The following is a 26811-nucleotide window of genomic DNA, read 5'->3' as shown; positions in this document are numbered from 1 at the left end:
ATCTGACAAACGCTGGTTGGATGTTTTTGCCCGGCTGAATCATGTATACAAGAAAAAATTAATGCCATCACAGATTATTTGTATGATTTTTTGGATGCTGAAACGTGTGACCCATAATATAAAAGCATTTTTTGTCAATCGTTCAAACGAAAATCCAAACCTGTTATAAATACGACTCGCACCGTTCATCAAGCTGACATTTATATCGTATTGGCTGAGCACATTTCATCGCACGCGATATACATTTATACTGACAGGTTCACACTTAATAGCTTCCCGCCTTCCAGATTCGCATTCAAATTTTGCCCCAGACATATTTTTACATTTTCAAATAGAATAAATGTTGACAGTTTTTCAATTCCTATTAATGCGCATTTCTCTATTCCTCACCGATTCTATAGTAACGCCACCCGCACAAAGAGTCCAGTTCATTCTCGGCGGCGAAGTCGGTGACGACGGAAATCATGAGTCACACCCCCTTTTCTCCGAAATGGAGGAGCTGGTCAAGGAAGGCGACGAGATGGCCTGGAAGGAAACCGCCCGGTGGGTTAAGTTCGAAGAGGACGTCGAAGAGGGTGGAAACCGGTGGTCGAAGCCGCACGTGGCGACCCTCTCGTTACATTCCCTTTTCGAGCTGCGAAGTCTGCTGCTGAACGGTACCGTCATACTGGATATGGAAGCCGTCAGCTTGGACCAGATCGCCGAACTGGTCTGTGAGAATATGGTCAATGCTGGCACGTTGCCCATGGAAGCGCGCGACAAGGTTATCGACGCGCTTCTCAAACGACACAAACATCAGCACGAGTTCGGCAGTAAGAAAACCAGACTGCCACTGATCCGATCGCTGGCCGATATTGGCAAGAATCACTCCAGCTCCAAGAGTAAGTACTGTTTTTTATTATTCTTTCAAGTTGATGAATCAATTAGATACAAAATCTGTTGGACTTATGGCATCCTAGCGCTGACGGAATCTAAGTATAGATTTATTTGAAACTAAATATTTGGTCAAAAGCGAAATAGCAATAAATCAATCGTTCCAATCAATCTCACAGTGTATGACATCGAAAATGGAAAATTCAAATTTTCACCAATTTGTTCAGATATGCGTCGATCATCCACCGCCAATTCATACCCAATGCACGTCGTCTCTTCGGCACCGGGGATGCACGATGACATCTGTGAAGCAGCACCGTCACCGCAAACCGCACTTCTCGGTGGATCTTCCAAAGATCAGCGGGGTCACTATCTAGCACTGCCAACAGGTATCTATACGAATGACGAGGGGTCGTCTCACAATACTATTTCTTCTTTCTCAACTGCGGGACACACGAGAAGCACCTCGGAATGTGTGATTTCACCGATTTTTCCTGTTCTGTTTCCGACCTCTCTCAGTAATGCTAACCCCACGTCACAAGAGCTAGCACCATCTTCAAAAAACGCTTTTCGCTTCAACACTGGTGGAGGAGTGCCAATAGAATTAGAATTGTATATGCAATAACTGCAAATTTAGTTATAAAATAGTGCTTGCACCAAGGGATGCGACTCATTTCGGGAACGTAACAAATGTAAGATCCAATTCCTATAATCTTAATTCCGCACCAGCTAACTGAACACCGGTGAATGTTTCAACAATTTGTACATTAGTAGTAATTAGCTTTTGCGCAAACTTCAACGCTTCGGATTTTTGTCTGCCAGGTATCCATAAAATAAAAATTACTTCATATTTGATTATATCTTCGTGTTGAACATCATCCTCACTTTACGGACATTGGGCTTGACAGTGTAATATCAACCCGTCATTAATCATTTCCGATGAGCAAAAATGAGAAATTACGCCACCATGTGAAAAATAGAGACCTCCCACCTGAAAACGTAATTCGATAGGACTGCACCCACATACATAACCAACTCTGTGAGGAGCCTTTAAGTTCGCGTCAAATTGAATTGGTGCTCTTCTCCACGAGAACCAGTCAGAATCGAAACACAATCTATTTTTCGATTTTTTTGCATTATGTATTCAGTAGCTATTCAATGTGATACTAGCTCCGGTGTCGATTCGATTCGACTTTTTAATCATGGAGGCGCCTAGAAGTTCACTTCTATATAAATGCGTACATATGACTAAGCTTTATATCTTAATAGTCTACGTGGTGATATTCTTAAGGCATTTCTTTACATTTACTACTGTTTAGCAGACTGACGCTTCCTTAGGAAGGAAGCCTACCATTTCAAGAAAAAAAATGAATGAAAGCTAGACCAACATTTGAAAAGAGCGTAACAGCCAAAATTTATTCTTACTGATTTAAAATTTCTTAAAATTTATACTGTCGTCGGAGGTGACTACGGGTCAATGCTTCAGCAACTTATAACACTAGTAAAATGGTATTTTATATAAGTAAACATCATTAAATTTAAGCTTGGGAAGATTTGTACCATTTGCACATAACATATAAAAAGTACCTTTTTGTCATTTTGTAAACCCTCAACTTCAATGTTCACCATTTATCACTGCGGAACTTTAGTTATTCGATCACAATGAGAACTTACGTTCTTACGAACCGAGTTATTAAATGCAAAGGAAATATGCACGTCACTTGCAATCCTATTCGGAAGTGAAGAATTGAACTCTCCTCTTACTAAGAGCGCTCCAGCAAGAGCCTGATTTATCTCGAATCGAACAAAGTTATAAAACACATGAACATAATCAACAAGTCACATATTTTATAAACTATCACCTTAATGGCTACAGCCAGTTCCAATCGATTCAATATGTGCCACTTTACCCGGAAATGACTCCAGCCATATAAATCTCGACCTATAAATAAAATAATCCTGTACGACAGCAGGTTGCTTCTAATTTATTCCCATCTACATATACAAGTTCATAATAAAAGCCAATTCCCCTCGGACACCGCCCATCCTTTCTCTCTGTGTGTTTCTTTTCCACCTGTTGTTATAGGTGACATATCACCAACGCCGTCCCATGGTGGCACTAGTTTGGCGCCCGCTTGCGGTTCCACTTCAGCTGTCTCCGGTTCGGGCCTTGGAGTCACCACATGGTACCATGCCGGTGCATCCAGTTCAACGCCGGCGGCAACAGCATCGTTTCCTCTGTCCACGTCGATGGCACCTTCGGCGACAACGGCCACAGTCATTCCGTTATCATCAAGAGGTTACCACCCCCGATATATGTTCATTTATAAATAAACATCTCTCTACTCTCTATGTCAATGTACCTTTCGATTTGTTCTCACTTTGCTCTGTTCGGATTTTAATAAACAATTCATATCTCTGCGACCACACTCGTGGTTTCGATTGAATGTTATTCCTGCACTAGTTGCTATATTTATAATCGTCTGGTGTTTTTCTACTGTGTCTGTTTTGTCCGATGGTTATCGCACCAATCGATGTTTACAATAATATAACAATTATTTAACGCGTACTTTCATAGCTAAAGATCATTTTCGTTTGATGAAATTCATGCATCCAAAATCATACAACATCATGAAATAATTCATCTCTCTATTTCATTTGCTCATCGTATATGACCTCTCGCCTAAAAACCCACCAAATGCATGATAACATTGATTCATGTACATCACATTCAATCTTTTCGGAGAATTAAATGTCAGAGGAGATAAAATAAAACCGAGGAAACTAGATCACTGTCACATGAAGCAACATAGCTCCAGCTGTGGGCTGAAAGCATCCACTCAGCATGGATACTTCTACAATTTCATGTAGGGTGGTACATCCTATTATGCCCAACCAGAAAATGCTTGGTTCAAATAACATTAGCGTGTACACTGTACAGTAATGGTTGGAGCATCATTGGGTGAAATTACTTCTAATTTAATCAAAAAGACCCAATTAGGAAACATCATATGTAGAGAGCTGAAATCAACAATATAGATCATACATTTACAACCAAAGTGATATTACAAAATACCCATACGAAAATCTTTTTAGGTCATTAAAATTAATTAAATGCTGCTCAACTGTTAGATGTGCCTGACAAAAAATTATATAAATGTTTTGTATATAATGTACTATAATGTTTTGTAATCCTCCACATTGCTGTAATCACTTTCTTTGAAGGCTGACTATAAGTCGTGTACACACTTTTAGTTTCTGGTGAGAAGCCCACACACAAACCAAGAGTTTTTCGATCGTGTCAAACAAATAATTAAATTTCAACAGCTCAATTTTGGTGCCTTGCCGTTTATGTGGACTTCATGGTCATTTGGTTAGTGTCGACAGACATTCAATCACATTGTGCTGCGGAGTATGGTTTCGATTCCCACCTCGGTCGCAAAACTTTTCGTAAGAAAAAAGTGTTCGGTTGAGCCAATGGACGTTGCATCCTTCCTTCAAAGAACGAAATGCTCACTGGAAGTATTAAACGTGTAGTGTCTTTATCTTCATCATGATTCGATTTTTTTTTTAAATCATCGAAATCAAATGATTTTTTATTTTATTTTTTATTTTAACAGTATAAATTGATGTACGTTGATTTATAAAATAAAAACAATTCAATTAATGCAAAATAAATATTTTGGGCGTGTTACCAGAATCAAATAAACTCTATCTTCTAAAACCATCGATGCCACTATCAATGTATCAACCCTGAACAACATTGCCGGCACTCTGGGTATTTCAAAATAAAAAGGCGGGCATTTTTTTACTATTAATTGAATTTGGTTTTTATAGCCAGTTCATCACAATACAGTTTTTTCTCCATTTGTTAAAATTTCTAAAATATGAACGAGGCTAGAGCCAGAGTGGTTTGTGCAGTGGGGGAGACCGGAGTTGGTAGGCCGAGCTTTGCTTTCGGATCATCTGGTTAGGCTTTTCGAAAAACGGTTTCCGCTGTCATAAATATACATGACTTTATGCACATTTATGATTCTTTTCATCGATGAAGAATCAGGAAAAAAGTTATATAAAGTAAAACGACCTATTATGGAGGGATTAAGCACCGCGTCAAAACAAAATTGATTCTAATAAGGCTCCGAGATCCATAGTGTTATATACCAATCGACTCAGCTCGACGAATTGAGGTGATGTCTGTATGTGTGTGTGTGTACAAAAAATGTGAAACAAACTTTTTTGTGCTTAGCATTATTCGATTTTCTCGCAATAAGTTGCATTCATCGCAAATTGTGGTCAAGTTAGACCCTATTGAAAAACTACCGCAGTAATAAGACGCAGTTGCCTATTGTTGCGATATTTTTTGAAGGGCAGTCCTACTGTTGTGATATTGCCTGTATTTCTTAAGGAGAACCAGGGATTGAATCCTAAAGAGAAAGAACAAGTCTTTCACTTATCATCTCTGTATACATATATGATATGTAGCATACCGTGAGAGACTTTTTTCGCAAGCTGTCATGATAGAGAACTGATTCGGGATGCTATACCCCATGATAAATGTCTTTTAGAAAGCTCCATATCCGGGGAACACTAGCTCTAATGATGCATTTCAACTTGCTCTACACCAGGGATGCCAGATTTGAAGACATGTCTTCAATTTGAAGACATTTGAATCTCTGTGAAGACATTTATTTCATGAAGACATTTTGAAGACTTTTCAAAATATTTGAAGACCTACCTTCTTATTTAAAGATACTTGAAGACAATCAATAAGCCATTATAATTTGATTACAAACTTATAAATTTGCGACTTCTAAATGCAGATAATATAAATATTACAAAAGTTATACATAATAGACTAATGTTTTGGACTTAAAATTTCTAACGTAAAAACATGTTTACACTAGCCGGTTGATAAGGTTGTTAATTGCAACACATTTTAGACATCCAACGTACATTTTTTAGTTATGTGCTGGTTAAAAAATTCCCTATGGCAACATTTGTTTAAATTTTCCTTGGTAAAATGGCGTTTTCGGAGTGTCTGGTTAAAAGGTATTTCGATCATTGTATCAGAACGCAATGATCGATCGAATTTATTTCAAATGAAAAAAAAACAGAATTCTATTATGACTTTTAAGGCTAGAGCCAATTTTAAAAAATTTCTTCATAATTCATCTGATCTTTTCGGTATTTCCAGAATACCCGTCGAGAATGAGAATAAATTTAGAAAAACTCGATGAATTTTTCGTGGATTTTAGAAATAATTTTCAGTGAAACTTTGTTTTAAAAAATTAATTCGTGTAAAAAAGGGAGTATTAACCATGAAAATTCTGAGGAATTTTTCATGAAAATTCAAGAGAATTTAAATTGAAATTTTTTCCCAAATTATCTTGGAAATTTAGAACAATTTCAGTACGGGCAAATAAAGGGGTTCCCCCAGAAATTAAACGGGAAATTCATATTTGAATCATTTGTTTGAGAAACTGCATAAGTCCATTTTACACTATTTCGAGAAAACAACAAAAAACTGTTTTTGAACAAATTGGCACCGAATCTCTCGATTTCTTCGATACAGATCAATACTTTATGGCAGATCTCAACTAAATGTAAGCAGAACTCCACAATTGCTGTTCAAACTACGTGGAGATATGTAGTTTCTCAAACAGAAATTTTTTTCATACATTCCTGAACAATAATTTTTTTTCATATTTTTTGCCAGAATACGTATTTTTGGACGAGGATTCAGAATTCAGATTTTCAAACAAACGGTTCATTTATTTCCACAAACAAATTTCTAAGTTCTTACGGGAAAATCATCTAAACTTCCACAAAGAATTGTACTCCGGATTTGTATTTGAAATTTTAGGGATGTCTCTTCGGACTTTCCATGTACCACATTTTTACGGAAAGTTCTAAATTTTCACAGGAAATTATTTTCTATTTCCTCAGAAAATTTTCTTTAGTTCCATAGAAAATTCTTACGAATGTCAACAAAAATTGAAATTGTTTTGGTTTTTAATGGATATTTCTCAGAACAGCCACGTTAAATTATTTTCAATTTGTACAGGAAAATCGTTTGAAAAAAAAAAAAAATAGAAAAATTTCATAAACAAATCCGCCAGAGTTTTTATTAAAGACTCAATATAAACTCGTTACACTTTCTTATTTAATTTTTCCTTGAATTCCTTTGGTATTTTTTCAAGAAATATCTTTGGGCACTCTTCCAGTATTTTAACTGGAAATCCCTCTATGAATTTCTCCAGTAAATCCATCTCTGGAATTCTTTTTGAAATTTCCCTTAAAGTTCAGGGATTCGTCCAGCAATTCCCTCGGAGATTTTTAATAAAATTACTCCCGAATTTCCTTTGGAAGTACATCTAGGAGCTCCTCCATAAGTTCGTCCAGAAATTTCTCCGTAGGATCCTTCAAGAATTCCGTCGGAAAGTCTTCCAGTCGTTCCAGAAATTCCTTAGTTTGTTTTTTTCATGACTTTTTCCAGTAGTTCTTCCAGGAATTCCTCTCGAAGCTCCTGCAGCCATTCGTTCGGAATTTCCTCCAAGAATCCCTTCGGATGTTTCTCCAAGAATTCCTCTTGATGATGCTTCAAGAATGTTGCCGAAAGATTCTCCAATAATGCCTCTGGAATTATACTCTGGAATTTCTCTGTTATTTCCTCCAGGAATTCTTTCGGAAATTCCTGCAGCAATACCTCAGGAAGTTCCTCCAAAAAGTTATCCAGAAGTTCCTTCGGAAGTTTCTTCAGAAATTTCTTCAAGAACTTCACTGCAAACTCTTTCAGTAATTGCTCAGGAAAATCCTTTAGAAAATCCCTCAGGAATTCCTCCTGTAATTCCTCCAGATGTTCCATTAGCATTTCACCTGGAAGTTCCTCTAGAAATTTATCTGGAAGTTCCTTCAGAAAATCTTTTGGTTGTTCCAACAGCAATTCCTCCAGAAATTCCTTAAGGAGTTCCATTAGGAAGTCTCCGAAAAATTCATCAGGAATTTATCCTGAAGTTTCTCCAGAAATTTCTTCAGAAAATCTTGTGGAAGCTTCTTCAGGTATATATATATATTCCGAATCCCTACAGGTAATTCTTTAAAAATAAATTCAGAAGAATTCCACAAAGAAATTCAGTTAGAAAAATCCGTTGGAATTATATTTAAAGACTCATTAGAAAATCCAAGGGGAAAGGATCGTCCTTACTCATGAAGATTTAAAGAATATTCGAATGAAGATTTAAGAATAAACGATACATAAAACAAGGAGATGATTGAAATTATAAACCTATTGGATTTTGAATTTTTTTCACTGATAATCATAATTTTGATATTGAAGACATTTGAAGACATTTTTACTCGACTGTGAAGACATTTGAAAATATCCCCTGGCATCCCTGCTCTACACAGCTGTGCAGTAACCAACACGAAAGGAGTGAAAACAACGCGAGAATCACAATTTTGCTGTGCGGGCTGCCAATCCGATTACCAGAATCTTGTACTTGTATACAAGTTTGATAAATTTGTTATCATGGCTTGTTATGATTCGGAACAGTTTTTGCCTCTCTTTTATCGTTGTTCGTTATCTATCGAGAGCGATTTCTGCAAACCCTGAGGTGAACGATACCACAACAATAGGACCTTAGCAATAATAGGCTCAGAGAACGCATTTTTTTTAATCAAAAATGTTCATTTTTCAGCATATTGAACGGAATTTTGTCAAACAAAAGGTGTCCTATTGGTTGATTAAAAGAATTTTAGGACATTAGGACATTAGGACATACCACAAAGATAGGACGTTTTACCCTAAAACAAACAAATGCGGCAGGAATAATCAGCCTACCAACCCCCGGGCTGAGGTTGATTGATAAATATTCTTAACTAGTCGACCCGGCAGACGTTGTCCTGCATAGTAGGCGAAAATGCGCGTTGTGCACTGCACAAGGGAAATTTCCATACGATTCTTTATTTTAGTGTTTCACGATTCAAACTACTTTACTCGTGATTTTCGCTTGGAAAAATATTATATAAGCCCGTTGGAAGGGATAATGAACATAGTTGCTGAAGAAATGAATAAAACCATCCAGCCGTTACCGAGTTATACGCTTACGAACACAGACCATTTCATTTTATTATATAGATAGAAGATAAGTTTGTTTGTAAATAAGGAATACATATTTTGTATATTTTTTTACTTACTTTATTAGGCCGATACAAATATTAAATTTATTTTATGTCACCCCCCCCCCCTTCAACTTTCCAAAAATATTGAGGGGCGAAAAAAAATTTTTTTTTGCACGATTTTAGTTTTCTTTTAATTTTGAACATTATACCTACACGGTTTTTATCTTGGTACGAAATATATCATTTATAGACCATAAATTTGTCACCAAGAGTATTGTAATTGAAAATACGAGCATATATCTCTATCGGCATAAATATTCTATATCCTATCAGGCCTCGAATATTAAGGTAGCCCCAGCTTCTTTGACTCGTACTTCCATGTCGATCTTAATTTCGCCGTCTGATGATATCAGACTTTCAGAATACTGAAATCCTCCAAACGTCCGGCTACTGCAAAGTTTGAGGTGCTGTTCCCGTTGACACTCAGCCACCTGGTCACCCAAGTAACAATTAAGGTTGTATCAGAGTTTTATAGCTTTCTTCAAAACCTAATCTCAAAACCTTCCATGCAGCCCTCGCAGTTTCCACAACCTCCTGTAGATTTCTATAAAACCATGTTACAGCCAGTTGGCCCAGTTTTATTGCAATCATTAAAACCTAATATGCGTTCCAGTTCAGAACCAACGGTTTTATAATATACTTCAAGTCTCACATAAAACATGCAACATAAAACCTCCTCTAGACTTGGTGGTTTTGAGAACCACTATATAACCATGATACAACCACTTCATGACTATGATACAACAACAAATAAGCCGATAATGAAACAGTTGTCAACTCTCAGGTTGATTATTTGTTTATTGTTGGTACTCGAAAAAAATATGCTTTTCTTCCTGCAATACATGGATTACATATCAACCACAAAAATAAAAGAATTATTTTCAGCCAGTTCAATAAAAGTTCATATCTGGCTTTGAGTGTTCTATGCATGTTTGAAGGCATGCCAGGGATTTTTCATGGTGAAACCATGATAAATAATCAGTATTTTAACAACGCGCTTCGTTAATTTGTTATAATTTAGAATTTTTCAAGTTTAATTAATTGCCTTAGTTAATTACTTTAAAGATAATTTCAGTGAATAACCACTTTGGTTGATCAAACAATCAAAGCATTGTTCCTAAAACTTATTAGAATGTCCAATTTTTACCGTTTAAAAGGTGAAACAGAAATTTGTATGATATTTCGATTATGAAATTCATTTTTTTTTTCATATCGGCGACATTTTTTCGAATAAAACTTTGATTGCATAAAAAATGCCTCTATATAACCATCACTCCTGAACTGGCCCTATCTTGGCATTTCAAACACCTAGAGGTTTTATCTTGGCCTTTTTCAAGACCATGTTACGACTAGCAAGTTTTATCTTGGTCAAACCTAAAGCTTGGTAGTTTTATATATAATGACAACATGACAATGTAGACAGATATAAAAAAAATCATAAACAAACTTTTTCTGCCCTCGGCATCGAATGCAAGTACTTTTAAAAATAAGTATTTCAATTAAAAAGCATATAGTGACAATTGTTAAATGGTATATTTTGTACCATAACAGTGTTTTACTCGTGTTAAATTGGCAAAGCATGTATGGATTAAATACATATTTTCATACCCCTCATGAGCAAATTCTGTTTGAACAGTTTTTTCAACGACTTAAATATATAAGGGAACTGCTCCTTGATTTCAACTCATGGCTCCGATGTTCATCCCATTGAAAGCAGAGCAATGGAAAGGTATTTGATTTGTAATTTTTTCAAGCAGGAGTTCGCATGTTGACAAAAAGAAGCGAAGAAATTCCGAAGCGATAAAATGAATGTATTTTCAGTGTGTGAGATGGAGATCTGAACAGCTCCCCTACATAATTCACGACATAGAAAAAACTGCTAATGTTTTTTTTTTCATTTTCGACTGAAAGCGAAATGAACATACTTCCGTGGGTCAAACAATTTGTGCTGAAAATTTAGTTTCTATCCATAGTAGTAGTTTCAAGCTTCGCATTCCTATGCAGGTCTTCTTCAGGAGTAAAGGTTATATGTGGGTTTTATACAGGACTCTACGAAGCTTGGCAGCTTTTATAAGTCTTGATCAAAACCAACATATAACTTAACTGCTGGCTTTATGTCAGTTCCATTTTTTAGCTCTGAGGAGGAACACAGGAGCATTATAAAACCTAAAGAGCTGTGGTTTTATATTGGAATTCAAAACGTAGTTCTCAAGTACTCTTGCGGATCTAATTAAATGACAACTGAATAAAACCAAAATAAAACTTTAAGCATTTCTACATGCCATAATAAAACCTCTATAAAACTAGTATAAATCTTCGAAGCATTGAGATTGTTACTTGGGCATGTTGGCGTTGAGACCCGCCGCAAAGAAGCATACGGTTAGCTCGTTGTACTAATATAGCTTTTCGTGATCATTAACCAAATCAGAGTCGTCTAGATGTTCCACAACAAAAAACTGTCAAAGCAGCTCAAGGTATGGTACACAATTAATCGCACCCACCGATTACGCTGAGAAGTAATAGAAATGCAACCTTGCCTCACATCAGCGACTATCCGAATAGGGTCAGACAAAGCTCCGACCCTATCTGAAAATCCCTTGCATCCCTGGGTGCCACACAGATTTTCGTGACTCAGACAACAAAAGTCCCTTCCGTAGTCAATAAATTGCAAATAAAGGAACACTTCCAACTTGTTGACCTACTCCAGAATGATGCGGAGTGGGTCAAAATATTGCGTAATAGTTGCTACAACATTCGCACAGACAGCATAGGGTCAGCCCTGAACACCTCCACCGACAGCCGATCGACCTTGGGGGACCCTTTAGATTTCATGCTTCGGATGGCTGCTTTTTGAAGAACACTGGCTGAGACTTGAAGAAACTATTCGAAGTGCTCGAACCAACATTTCAGCTGTCCAAGTCAGTGAGTAATTGATAATCTCCGGTTGTTTAAGCCTTTCTGTCCTGTCCTGTCTGCAGCAGCACCCGACTCCCACTTACAGAGACACATACCGTTGACTTTACTCATCTGATTCTTTCTGTTCCTCAATCTTTGCTTCTCTACGCTCCTCAATCTTCCGTCGGGTTACATCTCTGTAATCCGTTCTTTTCGCTGAGTGCACAGCACACTCAAGTTGTTGTCGCCGGTTGCGATAAAAGCATTCTTCGTCGCCCACTTCTCTTCTTCAACGAACGACAACTGGATCTTCTAGTTGGTCTATTTTGATTCGTCGCCCGTACCTCCCGCCGCTGAATCCGAGCAATACGTTGTCGGATCTCGCCAATTAGAAGATGATAATCAAATGCGATTTCAGCGCTGCGTTTATTACGGGCATCGTCTCCATTTTCAGCTGATCCATTACCAGAGGAGCCAAATACTAGACCTGTCAACTAAAAGCGGCTCTGGAGAAGTAAGTCAAACGCTGTTGGCAGCAGATGGGAGAAAACGGCGCAGGTGGACTCCCCGGCCGACGATGGGAGGAAAGCCGAAACAACCGGCGATTATAGCCTCCTCTACGATAAATATTTCACGACGCATGATTAAAGCAAGGACTAATCCGTGGATGCCAGAGACGCGACATGTCAGTCGCTCACCGATCCAACTGATCAGCTGAAACGTTGGCTCGACCACTTAGAACAACTTCTTCAAGTTTGGATGACTTATCCTAATTCGGATATAGGGAAAGGTTGACAATTCTCCGACGGCAGCAGGCAGGATTCCGCCGCGCACGATCAAGTCAGAGCCATTCTGTCACGCTTTGCATCATCGTTGGATGTAAACAATTTCAACTGTGCGGTAGCCGGGCAAACAGTGGAGAAGGTCAAAAACCAAAACTAGCCTACAACAGGCGGCGAAACAAAATCAACAACCAACAAGGAGGTCCAATCGGTTCAGGCAATGCATTAAACCCCGAATACGCAACTCTAACGTGAAACCTGTGATGTTCTACGCCAGTGAGACTTGGTGCGTAGTAGCAGAGATCACATAGATTTGTGAGTATTCATCAACCGATGTCAAAGTCCATCTAAATCTGATATCAACAGCATCTCCACAATGTGAATGGACGTAGGCCAGTCACACACCACGTAAGAGACCTACTTCTACTTCACATGTATTCCGTATAGTCCGGAAAGTCTGCAATTCCGAACCAATGCAAGAACTTCATAAAACAAGTTCAGACAACACGTCTGTGATTTCAAAAGTACTTCTGACTGCCAAGCTTATAATGCTGGCAGTACTTTAAACAGTTTGTTGTTATTGATTCAACAGTTTAGAGTCCATCAGCAAAACCAGCACTTTTCCAAAAAGAAAAAAACAAAATATTCTACAGAAATAAGTTCCAGTATTTTTTTAAATTAAAAGTTTGGGCTATATTCACTACTGGATATATATTATATTCATATTCTTTGCTATCATTTTCCATTAAAATTTTAAATTTTCCATGAAATAATTTCATTTTGGACTTTTTTGTTTCCTTGTTATTTTTTTTATCCCCCCTCGTAATTTCCGAGACCTGTTGAACATAAAATAAATTTAATATTTGTGTCGGCCTTATAGGTAGTGATTTTTTTAATTAACTTAAGTTCGTCACTATGTAGATACCTACATAAATAAATTTCAATATATTACTTTTCCGTCTGTTCAACATTTTTCGTGAACTTTTTACAACTCTCGCTATCTTATTTCCTCCAAGAATGTTGATTCTTGTTTATTTTAGCATAAATTTACTCACTAGCGCCGAAAAAGCTACAAACGTGCCCCTGTGTATAAAACATAAAAACACCTGTAATTACGTCCGTACATGGGCGACCTGATACCCATCCAAAATCACTATAAGTGTCGTCACTGCGCCAATAAGCCCTTTTCACAAAAGCCACTCTGTTAACTTTCCCCTTCGGCCAACCAGCCCCGGTCTCCCCTACATAGAAGCTGATCGGCTCGACCACCTGATCAACATACCTTGCTCGCATTTCGCCTTCTTGTAACCGTTCCCTTAACCACTATCACTAGGTTGTTATTATCCAACATCCAAGCTACGTGCCCGGCCCACCCCAGTCATCAGAATTGCGCGGAATGTACCACACTGAATTAATTGTTTGCAGCACTTTCATTTCATTTGTCCAATTGTCATGTTGATGTAAAACTACTAGTCTAATGGCAGTTTTTTAGATAAATTTAGTACAAAGGCGAACTCTATTCAATCGAAAAGCCTTTTGGAGCGAAATTAAGCACGATACCCTGACATGATGCTTCTCTGAATTTCTCTGTTGCATGGTGGGTGGTAATATTGTTTTGTTTAGTGTCTATTTCTATCAAGTACTTCGTCTTCGAAGTGCCGATCCACGTTGTAAATTTTCTCCATCTTCTACAATCAACTACATACCATAATCAGTGATGAAAATCTATGAGTCTACATCACGGAACGAAAAGTATGCAATCGAAATACTCACAAAATAAAAGAATAAAAATAACGAAAAAAATTCGTGAAGGCTCGCGAATCATTAATATTGAATTGGAATAATACGAGGATACGTGTTTCCTATTCCAAAAAGTTCTCTAAACCGATATCGGTTTGCCAGATGCGGTTCCTAGCCGACAATAATGTTTTCATTGCATGGAAAGGATGATAAGCGTGCAAGAGGTGCTAATATTCGCCCACTAATACCCACATTTTTGTTTTCGCTCAAAATCACTATTTTACTTTCTAAAATCAATCTGAACACCCCTAACACCCTAGTCGAGTCAAGTACAAGACACTGAAGACGGCCTTACTGTCGAGGTCAAAATACGTATCTGTCAAAGGTACAATCAAGTGGTGGAATTAAATGGAATTGTACAAACTCGTCTTATAACAAGTAAAGACATTCCACTAATAGCTCAAAATAATTTTCTTACATTTAGGACAATTAAATTTTTTTTCTGCACATCCATCAATTTCACATTTCACATTTTGAAAATTTTGCTTTTCTAGTTTTTTATTAAAAAAAACTCGTTTCTGTTCTTATTTTTCAGCATATTAACAGTAAAATTGAAAATTTTTTAATTTTTGGGGTTTCTTTTTTATTTCACGTGTTAGAAGTTGGCGATATATTTAAGAGTGTATTATTCACCACAATAACGTCCTATTGAATAAGCTTAGTTGTGAGAAAAAAACTACAAATATTTCACTCTATATACGAACGAAAATAAGGAGGATAAAAGGAATACTCAATTGTCAATATTTTCTATAAATCTTGGTATTGGACGTTAGAGGATTAATTTTTTTAACATTTTGTTCTTGACGAATTGGGCGGATTCGCGGTTTTACAGCACTTCTAGAATCATTTCGAATTCTTCGTATAGAAAAGCCAATAACAGTTCCAAAATATGCGAAGCAATCCTAAGCCTTCCTCTGTCTAGCCCAGAGAGAAAAAGATCCCCGTTTCTCTTTGTAATTTTTCTATTAAAATTTTGAACTAACAATCTTCAATGTGCAAGTGTTCAGGATAGGCCACACTGGCGCCTGCCGCGTCAGAATGCATTTTTTGTGCTTTACAATAAAGCGCGTCAGAGTGTAATCAATGTGAGGAAAAGGCTCGCCCACTGCACGCCGAGAATGTCTCTGCACTTGCCACGAATTGATGCGGTATAAAGAATTTGGGAGTTAAGTTTTGTAGCAGAGATTCATTTCGGTTAACGAATTGTGGTAGGGAAGAAAGAATGTTATTCCAATGAAAAAACTAGTTTTTCGTCCATTTCCAATTCTATATAGAAATTAAAGAAACTTTGCCCCCGTTTTTTCTCAAAAGTAAGTTTTTGTCACTTACACCCCTCTGCGTTTAACCCCCTCACCTGAACAAACTTGAAAATGAACCCATTGAGAATGACCTGAGAATGAGAATGACCTCTTGGGAATTCTGAAGGAATTTCCGAAGGAATTCCACAAGGACCTAAGAAATTTTTGAAAGAATTTCAAAAGACATTCTGAAGCAATTCCCGAAGAAATTTCCGAAGCTGTTTAGGAAGGTATTTCAGAAGAAATACCTCAAAGAAGTTTCGTAAAAGCGCTGAAACAATTTTTGTAAAAGCGCTGAAAGAATTTCTACAAGCATTTCAGAAGAAATTACTAAATAAATTTGTGAAGGAATTCCTAAAGGTATTTCCGCAACAATTCCTTAAGAAGTTTTCTATAGTTTCGTAAAGATATTTCCGGATGAATTCCTAAAAAAATGCAACGAAATTTCCGAAGGAATTGTTAAACAAATCTACGGATAAATTTCTAAATAAATTTTCGAAGTTTTTTCAAAAGAATTTCTGAAGGAACTCCCAAAGATTTTTCCGGAGGCATTTCCGAAAGAATTTCTAAAGGAGCTTCCAAATGAATTTCAAAAGACATTTCCGAGGAAATTCTTAAAAGTGTTTCTAAAGGAAATTCCAAAGAAATCACTAAAAGAATTTCTGAAGGAATTGCAGGATTTTTCTTAGCTTATCTTAGACTGACTGTACAGTTGGGTAGGGTAGATAAACTGGAGCATAGATCGAGGATTCACCAAAACAAGTGATGCAGTCCATGCCACATTTTTTAATAGAAACGAATCCACGACCTCCTGCTTATAAGGCAAAGCGGTAGTCACTAGACCACGAAGGATAAGGAGAAGTTATGAAAGAATTCGTAGAGAATATTTCGATTTTTTCTGTTTTAATACCTGAAAAACTGCCAAACAATTTCATGACGATACAATTAAAATTTCATTGAAAATGCCTGAAAACGTTTTATCTGATTAAACTAACCCCATTGTTCTTACTGCTGTTGTCGCCAAATCAATATAGAAATTTCGCCAAAATTAGTAGTGTCTCATCATTACCAGAACTATAGCTTTGCCAGTGGCTTAAAGTGAGACTATATTTTTGTATTCTTCTCCTTTCTTGTCCTTTTTGACAATCAATACCTCGTTAACAACTCATAGACTTGAAATTATGGGAGCTTTGAAAAATTAATTTCTAAGGAAAACATTTTGGCAAGAAAACCTATTCTCTGATTATTGTCCACCTGATACCCCATAGTGGTACAGCTTTATGGCGCTAGAGAAAAACTTTTACTGCTGGTATGCCCGGCTGACTTCGGATCTGGTACATACCAACTGTTGCGATGAGTCAAGTATCTGCGGCGGAAGTTGTTTGACAAATATAAATGTTGCAGACATTTTCTTTTATTACACAGGGGAAAGGCCAACTTCCACTGCCGTATGTAACTTGCAACGGAGATTTAACTTTCATTGATATGCTGCTCAAAAACGCATGTATTCCACATTTCTCCTATGCAAATGGGACTGATATGCGGCCGTACACTAATTACGTAAGCAATTTTTCTGGGTTTTTCAACTTCCCCTCCCCCCATGTAAGATTTTTCCCATACAAATTATTTCTTATTTATATGGAGCATAAGAAAATGTCAAATCCCCCCCCCCCTCCTCTCCCATAAGTGCTTACGTAATTAGTATATGACCCCTATGTAATCGTAGACAGTAATACAGGATGGGGAAAGATTGCTCAACTTATACCTCAACAATACTCAATACCAACTCATGTCATACCAGCAAGACTAAGCTGCCCCACACGGCGAACCACGGACCATATGCTTATATTCATTAGTCCAAATTTGAAGACTAAGGACAACTCTCTGTATAACATATATCAGATTGAACTGAACTTCTTTGGAGTTTTTTCCCGAGTCATTCTTTTCATTCCACTTTTTTAGTTGCCACCCGTTAGGATACACTCACTACAGTCCACCCTCCATGAGTCGATATTCAAGGGGCCATCAACTCTAGGAAATATCGTGATGTAGAACAAAAGTTCCTTGCAAAGCTGTTCGAAAAGACCATTACAGTAAAAAAAGATAATATGTTTTACTGCCGACGGAAGATAAGTTGTACTGTGGGTAAGCAATGTGTCAGATATATTAAAGCAGCGAATTTTAATGTATCGAATCGCACATCAAAAATCGCGAGTTTTTTTCAAAAACTCAAGTTCTCCTTTATCAATTTGCAACATACACTTGATTTTCTTTTTAAAAGAGTTGCTGTAAATGTAAACATTAATTTTGTTCGACAACTTCTTTAGATTTACGTCACTAAAAATATGTGATTTTTTTTATTGCATCAAAATGTAAAAATTGTAATTTACATTACATGTTACTCAAAAAGGCACTAATCCATTACTTCACTTAATCATTAATCAATCATTTTATTTATTTTCTACGCTCATCTAAATACTACGGGACTGTAACATATTTAGATGTTTCTTGTTGCCATTTCTTCTATCAATAATTCAGGAACATGTCTCGACAAGCATTTGAAAAGGGCGTAACAGCCAAAATTTATTTCTTTTGATTCTTCGTCCACATATACAGCTATATATGTGGACGAATAATCAGAAGGAATAAATTTAGGTTGCTACGCCCTTTTCAAATGTTGGTCTAGATGTAATGATTCCGTATACTGAACGTAGTTCTATTATGATACTCGAACGTATATTTCTGGTACAAATATAACATTGAACGATCTCACTCATCTATTTATTCAAAATCATTTTTTGCATTTGTTACATATGTAGAACACTAAAAACTTATACAGTAGATTCATTTTTTTTGGAAATACGAATAACTAACCTTTCGAACATTCTACAATATAATATTCGACCGATTCTTACCGGATTCTTTCACTCTGAAAGTTTTGCATTCCCATGCGCAGCCCAACTGTATATCGCTTCTCTAACAGCTTTCCATCCCTTACATCTGTATATCCCACCATCTGTTCTTGCAGTTGACGATCATCACCAGCATCAGCATAGCTTACATTCCGCCTCCCAGCCGGTCTTGAAAAGTGCCAGCAATAGTAGTAATATTAACGCAACCCTCCCAACGACCCGGTCCGGCGGTAACAATAATGGAAAACATTTGGCCGTACCTGGAAAAGCCACCGGTAAAAAACAATTCCAACTATTTACAAGCGCGCACACTGACACACACACGGCACACCTTAACCACCGTTCACGTTTGCACGATGCACCGGGAATATGCAGTTTTATTTATTTTTTGCTTCGTCGTGTTGCAGTTGGGTGGTTGTTTATTTTGTGTGGAAAACGGGAAACGTAGGTAGATTCAAAATCGTTAAAAAAAACAGAACTTTATTCAAACACCCAGAGGTCTAGCGACATAGTGTACCATGTTTTTAATATAGTTTTTAATGTAACAATTTTGATTTTTTCTAAACAGTAATGTTCAAAATTGGAAGAGTTTAACTAAAAAATCAAAGATCCATGGTTTTTATATACATATTTATAAAAATTATAAAATATGTGAGATATAATTCCAGTACCGGAGGAATACGGAGGACTGGAGGTCCTGGAATTTAAATGTTTGCTGGTAATAATATCAGTTGTAGCTTTATTAGCTAATGTAGTATTCAAATCAACTGAAATCAGAATTTGTTATCCATAGATTTACTGAAAATTTTGCTAAAAGTGAAGAGTAAAAAATATGGGTCTGGATTTTTAACAGCGGTTGAAGTTATTTTTCTTGAAATTACTGTGGATCCTCTAATAGTTATTATTGATGAATTGTTTCTAAAGGTCCACTGTTCTTGAGTGATAAATATAATGTTTCCTAATGATTGTATAATAATTCTTTTTAAAAAATAGCAAAATTTCTCCATGCGCTCCGTGAGCGCCGTCACGGACGACAGCTTTTGACATCACATTGCCAAGCAACCGGTGGCCACGTAACAGCTTCAATAGCGCCTGGAATCTCCTGTATGATAGGCCAAAAAGAACAAAAGCATCATGAAAAAAAACAAAAGTTCGATATGCAACATTTGATTTTGGTAACATAAACGTTTCGAACGTGTTGCCAAAATCGAATAATGTCTGTATGGGGGCCATTTTACTTACGAACATTTACTGACATTAAAAGTATTTTGTGCAGTGAGAATAGGTGCCTCAAAACGATTTCACCGAGGATGCTAAATGTTCACTCTACGGCTCAGATATGCATAACTGGCCAATTGGATGGTGTTTTTCATTCAAAATCAATAACGATGCCGATCACAGTCAATTTAAAATAATGATAGTAAAATTAATTCAATACTCATTGCCACAAGAGATCAAGGAGTCCTCTGCATATCCGTGAGCGCCACTGGAAAGGAAAAGTTTGGTTAGTTTGGAAGGTAATTTCGAAATAATTCCTTCTCACTTTGCAATTTCTCTAACGCGGATTTCGCGAATCATCTGCGTACTAATCAGAAATATGATCAACGCCCACGCGCAATTAAGTTACATCGCGATCACACAAAACAGAACAAAATCAGATCGCGTGAACCTGTTTCGGTCCGGACAGATTACTTGTACGATTCCAATTAAATTTTAAAAGAAGAAGCATTATCATAGTGTTCTGGGTCAGGTGCGGTGTTTTTTTACGGTCAATAACGGAATTTTCTTTTCTGAAACGTAAGGAAAAATCGATTCCCAAAAGTTCCAATTGGGTCCAAAACTCAGAATGTAAAATAATCGAAAATGTTTGGTGATTGCCGCCTTTCTTCACTTGTCAGCTCACTTCCAGACACATTCGTAGTCGGCTCTGGACTGTCAATATTCGGTTGAATATTAGTCATTGAATATTTATGCACATTTTACAAATTGATAAATTATCTGAAATCTGAACTCGCTTCAAATGAGTAAAGTAATTTATCACATAAAACTGAATCTGGTTTTCATCAACGAGGCACTTTCAACGGTAAACATCAACATAAACAACGCTAATTATGTTTTTTTCTGCACATAGTAAGCACACTCAGTGACAGTCGAATGAATGAGTTGGTGCGGAGTAGTCGTCTGACTATGTCATTCTATGTTTTTAATATTCATGCGATGTTTGTCAAAATTCGGACCGAAGTTGCTTCATGAAAGTTGCTTCATTTAAGGCTCTGCCAAAACTATCAAAAGTTCATCAGTTGGGTCAATATATATAAAAATTTTACTGGATGCTCTCGACTTTTAATATATAGAACCAAGAACTTCGCAATCACCTTGACGTTTCAATGGACTAAGCCATCTTTTTCAAGCGTTAGAGAGGAACGTTTTCTAACCCTTTAAAACCGCCCATTGAAACGTCTGACAAAGTAAAAAATTTCGTTTTCATTGCAAAAGTGACTACAAAGTCGAATGAATTCAATAAAAAAAATATTCACCTCCCTGAAAAACCAGGTTTCCAGGAAATCTTCCGAATTTGACAAATGTGTCTCCAATAAAAATTTCATGACAAAACCTGGTTCCCAGAACCACTTTCTCATGTGGTCATTAGCATTAGCATTGATCATTTCGCACAAATTCGTAGGTGGTACAAGCCAAGATTATTGTATGAGAGTAGCATCACCGTTACCACAGATATTGATTTGGGACTAATCAATATCTCCTAGATGGAAGCAATGCACTCTCCAATAGTCGAGATCTGTCCTGGCCACGTCCTTGCGAATGCTGAGGAAGGGGAAGGATGATTTGTTGGACTCCTACTTAAGAAAGCTGCAGAGAACTCTACGACCTCTCATAGGTGCCACGGGAGGTTTTGGGATTGTATGGAAGGTTATAACAGTAGGAATCGTTTTGGTGGAACGTGAAACAGAGTGTCAAATATTGAGCTTGTTTTTTCTTTAATCCCAAGTTTAATCCTAAAGTTTGATATGTCATAAAGCTTGAACATAAGTTTTCAGTATCCTAGGAACCAGACAACAATCAGACAACAATAATTGAGCACAGTTGTATCAACATTGTGGGCAATTTTGCTTAATTATCAATGGAAGAATGACTCGTTTTTGACTACACCTGATCCACACTCCCTCCCCCTTATTAAATCCAACCAAATGAATACAATGGTCAAATCAATGCCTCTACACAAGAAAAGTACACATGCAGATGCATCTTCTTAGAAAATGTCAAGGAAATCAAACCAAAATGAGCCTATACGGTTCTAGTTCAATTAAATTCAACTTAGTTTTTAAACGTTCGTTTATTCGGAAGGTTTATTTGCCAAGGAGCGTTATGGAACCGAAACCATATTTTCCAATACTTTAAGCATTGTTATTTTGATACTTAAACTTTAATGTTAGTTTTGGGGAACTGTAAGACTCGCGATTTGGTCGAGGTTGGAAAATACAATTTTAATTAGGGTACTTAAATTAGGACGAGGCACAATATTGAAGCTTTTGCTCAACGACATGAATTGAATTTGTGAACAGTATAACAGAAAAAGGGATTGGCGAACAATGATGACAGTTTAACATCAGCAACTTTGAATATATTTGTACACAGTACACAAGCCTTGCAATAATGTTAAACTTATTGTGCTTCACAGTGGCGCTGGGAGTAGGTAAGACACGTAGGACATGTCCTACGCATGGATATTCCTGGGTGGAACGGTCGAAGCAAAGTGGTAAAGACAGAACATCGATTTCACTACAACACTGTTTGTTGATTGTAATTTTTATATCATTCAAATATTAGACAGATTAGCTGACAAAAAGAATAATTCTAAGTTTCGGAGACGAGCCAGCCTAGGGATGAAAGTCTCCTTAATAAAGACAATAAAAAAATAGTTATTCAGAGCTCAAGCATGGAGAGCACTGTTTCTTTTTCGAAAAATCTACTGATTCCAAAGGAGCTCAAGAATAGTTTCTGAGATCCTGACGAAAAGTTCTATTTCTTAGACGAATTAAGTACTGTCCATTTAATTCCACCAGTTAATTTTCGTTATCTTTACAGATACGTATTTCGACCACAACTGTGTGGTCGTCTTCAGTGTCTTGTACTTGACTCGACTTAGTCGACTAAGTCGAGTCAAGTACAAGACACTGAAGACGACCACACAGTTGCGGTCGAAATACGTATCTGCAAAGATAACGAAAATTAACTGGTGGAATTAAATGGACAGTACTTAATTCGTCTTAGACGGTTTAATATATTCCACTAAAAGAGCTTAATATATTTTTCTTCTATTTCTTATAATCTACTGAGTGCCCATGAAGGCTCCAACAATTCTTTTTGTACTTTGGAAGTTTTTCAATACTTTCTCGTATTTTGTTAAACTGTTGAACATTTTGGGGAAGCATATTATGATTTCTGGTAAAACAGACATATTTTTGGAAGCTAGAAAGAATTTTTGAAATTCTGTAAAAATTTGCAGACTGACAGGTGAATTAATAAACATCAAATATGGTTTAGGGTAATTTGGCCGAAAGGGTTATTTGGCCAAACGCTATTTGGCCGAATGCAGTTTGGTCGAATAGTTTAAATACGTTTCCTTATTAAGTGTGTGAAGTGAGGAGTGAGAAATGAGTAGCGAGTAGTGAGTAGTTGTAGTGGGATGTGAGAAGAAAGAAGTGACAAATGAGAAATGAGTGGTATGGAGTTATTAGTAAGAAGTGAGATAGCGAGTAGCGAGTAGTAGATAGTAGTAGAAGTGAGATAGCGAGTAGGAAAACAAAAAAAAAGAAGAGGAAAAGAGGAAGAAGAACGAAAAAGGAAGAAAAAATAAAGAAGAAGGAAGAAGGAAGAAAGAAGAAAGCCAGAATAAGGAGGGACGAAGAAATAAGTTCTCTGTTTTCAGATCTCAGGTCTCAGTTCACTTTTATCTTTCCAATTTTCACTTGTCACTTCTTTTTTCCTACTTCTCTTTACTCACTTCTCATTCGACCAAATGGTCTGACACCATTAAAAAACTTTTGAAACAAACTAAAAAATCATTAATATGTACCTGTAAATGTGATTGATTGAAAATGTCTTAAAAGTTGATAGTAATTGACCTTTCCCGTCAAAATCTTTTATTCGCTCAATCGATTCTACATCTTTAAGGTAAGCTTTACCAAAGAACCCATATTTTTTTACGCCTTTACCTGTTTTTGAAATTTAAGACAAACAATCTAAAAAGGGCTGTTTTTTCAACTCGGCTTGTCATTCGCCGGATTTTAAACCAACTTTATGTTTATGTTTTCGATTTTGAAAATAGTTAAACGTTTCAAAAAATATTCGTTGAAATTTTGTCATTTTTAAGAAATTTAAGTTTAAATTATTAGGTTAAACTTGGACAAAAAATGCAGACTTTTCACAACTAATATGCTTTGCCAAACACCACAAGTTCAAAATCTGCTTATTATCTTTCGAATGAGCCGTGAAGATCGCAAATTGGGTATAAGTGTACAGAAAGTTTTGAAGGGTAACCCCAAACTTACGACTGGGAGTGTATGTCGATCGTAAATAACACCTTCTATGGCACCCATCTTTGCCATAGAGACCCCTTACCCATTTCCCAGCGCAATGAGAAGCGATCCAAGCCATGATGATTGTGTATGATTGTTTTGATGAAGTACTTAAAGCTTCTCGTATCCCATTCTTAACATACTCCAGGGAACTTAGGCTTTTGGTGAAAAAGAAAAAGTGGTCAAGAGAATGCGATGTGATTTGCACTAGTGAATCTAATGTATAGGTTTATCTAAGGAGATTGGTGTCAACAAAAGATGAATACAATCTAACGCGATACGTATCCATTGAAGCATTAGCATGCATGTTTTAACCGTGGACCGCATTCGAGGACCGACAGAAAATGGAATTTCTAGCTCATTCAGATCGAAACGGATCATGCGCGCTCATAATAAGATTATATGAAAACAAACTACAAATACCAGGGTCGCCATTGAAATTCGATTTTCAATTTCCCGTTTTTTCCCGCATTTCCCTATGAAATTTATTGCATTTTCCCGATACTACTCGGAAACCTGTCAAGATCACATCATTAAAATGTTGAAGTCATGAACAAGTTTTCATTTTGATTGGTGAAATTGAACTGAAATTTTACTGGATTACTACCTCCAGAAAATACGTTGACCAGCATATATGTATTCTATTCAGAATTCCATTCAAACTTTTTTTCAGAATCGCAAACAGATTCTGTTCAGAACCTTCAAACGGATTCAATTTAAAATCGCAAACAGATTATGTTAAGAATCTCAAACAGGATCCTAAACGGACTTATTATTATTCAAAATTTCAAACGAATTCCGCAAGGATCCCGAATCTCCAAAGATTTCGACCGGAATTTTGTTCAGAATCTCGACCGGAATTTTGTTCAGAATCACGAACGAGTTTTTATCAGAATCTCAAATGAATTATGTTTAGAATCCCAAACGGATTCTGTTCAGAATTTCAGACGAATTCCTGAGTGGATGCTTCTTAGAATTTCGACCGGATGCTGCTTAGAATCCAATTTTTTTTCTGACCCCCTTTCGTTATTTTCTACGACAATTTATAGTGAACACTGAACAGTAAAACTCGAGCGTAATAAACCTTAGATCGAAGTTACGGAATCGAGGCGACAATGTCCCAGTGGGGGATGTAATACCAATGAAGAAGAAGATGATTCAATATAAACTGAAAAATGTTGCAAAAATACTGCGGCCCGCTTTAACAGCTCAAAATTTCTGTGTGGCCCTTGATAGTGAGCATGCTGGGGACCACTGCTTTAATTAATAGGCACACAATTGTCTCTTGATATAAAGTAAATTCATATTTATTAGGTCCCACTTGCCCCGTGGTACCTTACTTAAATAAATTTTACATTATTACATTTACATTTTACATTATAAAATTTTACAAATTTTACATACATTTTACAGATTGAATTATAGAATTTTCTTTCCTATTTCAAAGCTTTTTATCAATTCAAATAAATTCTTGGAGTTATTATCAAAAAGCTTGAACGTTCCCATTCAATACTAGAATGTATTAAACAAAAACACGTATCACAAAATATGTACGCACAGAATAAATCAAGTACAATATTTTGAAGGAAAAATATTTAAAAAATCTGAGGGCACCTTCTAATTTTATCATAGCAAGTTCTTGGAGAGGGATCAATTTCCCCCGAATATTTTAAAAGTAGATTTTTGACAGCACTCTAAAAAATCGATTGTGTATCAATAACAACAATAATTTAAGGACTGTCATACATCAGTAAAGTTAAATACTATATTTCTTAGAGAGTCTGTGTGAAAATCGCGTATGTTTATTTATTTTTGGCTGTGATACATTGGAAATCAGAAAAGGGGATCAAGTCTACCCAGTCTCCCCTATGTACTTAAATCAAATAATTCAGTTAGAATGCGACTGAGTTTTAAACAGCGTTGCGTTTGACACTATAGAGCTTTAAATATTCGATTCTTTTTTATGAAGCCCATCGGCTTTCTTTGTCAATTGACTTCTGAACATTTTCATATTTGGCTCTGCAAATTTCGGAATGTCACAAATTATTAAATAATCATAAAACTGAAAACATGAACTAATTCCGGCGTTCAATTGAGGGGCAATTTTAGCGCCAAATGTCAGTATAGTCAAGCCTAATCGCGCGAAGTTACCATACTCAGTGGTAATCAATTGAATGAATTTATGAAGAAGTAATTTAAGTAAGTAATTTTATGTTTTGAATAATCAAAACACGATTGTCAAAACTCGGTGCGAATGTACTTTATGAAAGTGAATATTTTATGCTCTGTTTGACAGTTTTCCAATGGAAAATCTGTCAAATGCAAACGTATTCTATGTTCAAGACTCTTAATTATTGGGGGCATCTATAAGAATTTCGATTCTGAAGTGAAAACGTTGCTCGGGATCTCGGGATCAGCACTTTTGCTTTCGAATGTCAAATATTTCAGCACCGCACTTTAGATTGATTTATGT

The 26811-nt window shown here is 36.5% G+C and overlaps 1 protein-coding gene across 21 annotated transcripts in view; it reads left to right on the top strand.

The window, feature by feature from the left end:
- The window catches only part of LOC134213320 (electroneutral sodium bicarbonate exchanger 1), a 171861-nt gene that overhangs the window by 123634 nt on the left and 21416 nt on the right, over window positions 1-26811 (top strand). For 8 of the 21 annotated variants that reach the window (XR_009979435.1, XM_062692286.1, XM_062692283.1 and 5 more), the window contains 3 exons: window positions 402-881; window positions 2960-3172; window positions 18858-19016. Coding sequence is in view for 20 of the 21 variants with exons in the window: in XM_062692286.1 (XP_062548270.1) it covers window positions 402-881; window positions 2960-3172; window positions 18858-19016 (852 nt within the window). In the remaining variant the exon portion in view is untranslated. Of the gene's footprint in view, window positions 1-401; window positions 882-1052; window positions 1263-2959; window positions 3173-18857; window positions 19017-26811 lie in introns of all 21 variants that reach the window. The other 13 variants (XM_062692297.1, XM_062692290.1, XM_062692292.1 and 10 more) reach the window with 7 other exon arrangements.

This window comes from Armigeres subalbatus, chromosome 2 (assembly GCF_024139115.2).
Source record: "Armigeres subalbatus isolate Guangzhou_Male chromosome 2, GZ_Asu_2, whole genome shotgun sequence".
Taxonomy (NCBI): domain Eukaryota; kingdom Metazoa; phylum Arthropoda; class Insecta; order Diptera; family Culicidae; genus Armigeres; species Armigeres subalbatus.
This window is presented reverse-complemented; position numbering and strand designations above follow the sequence as displayed.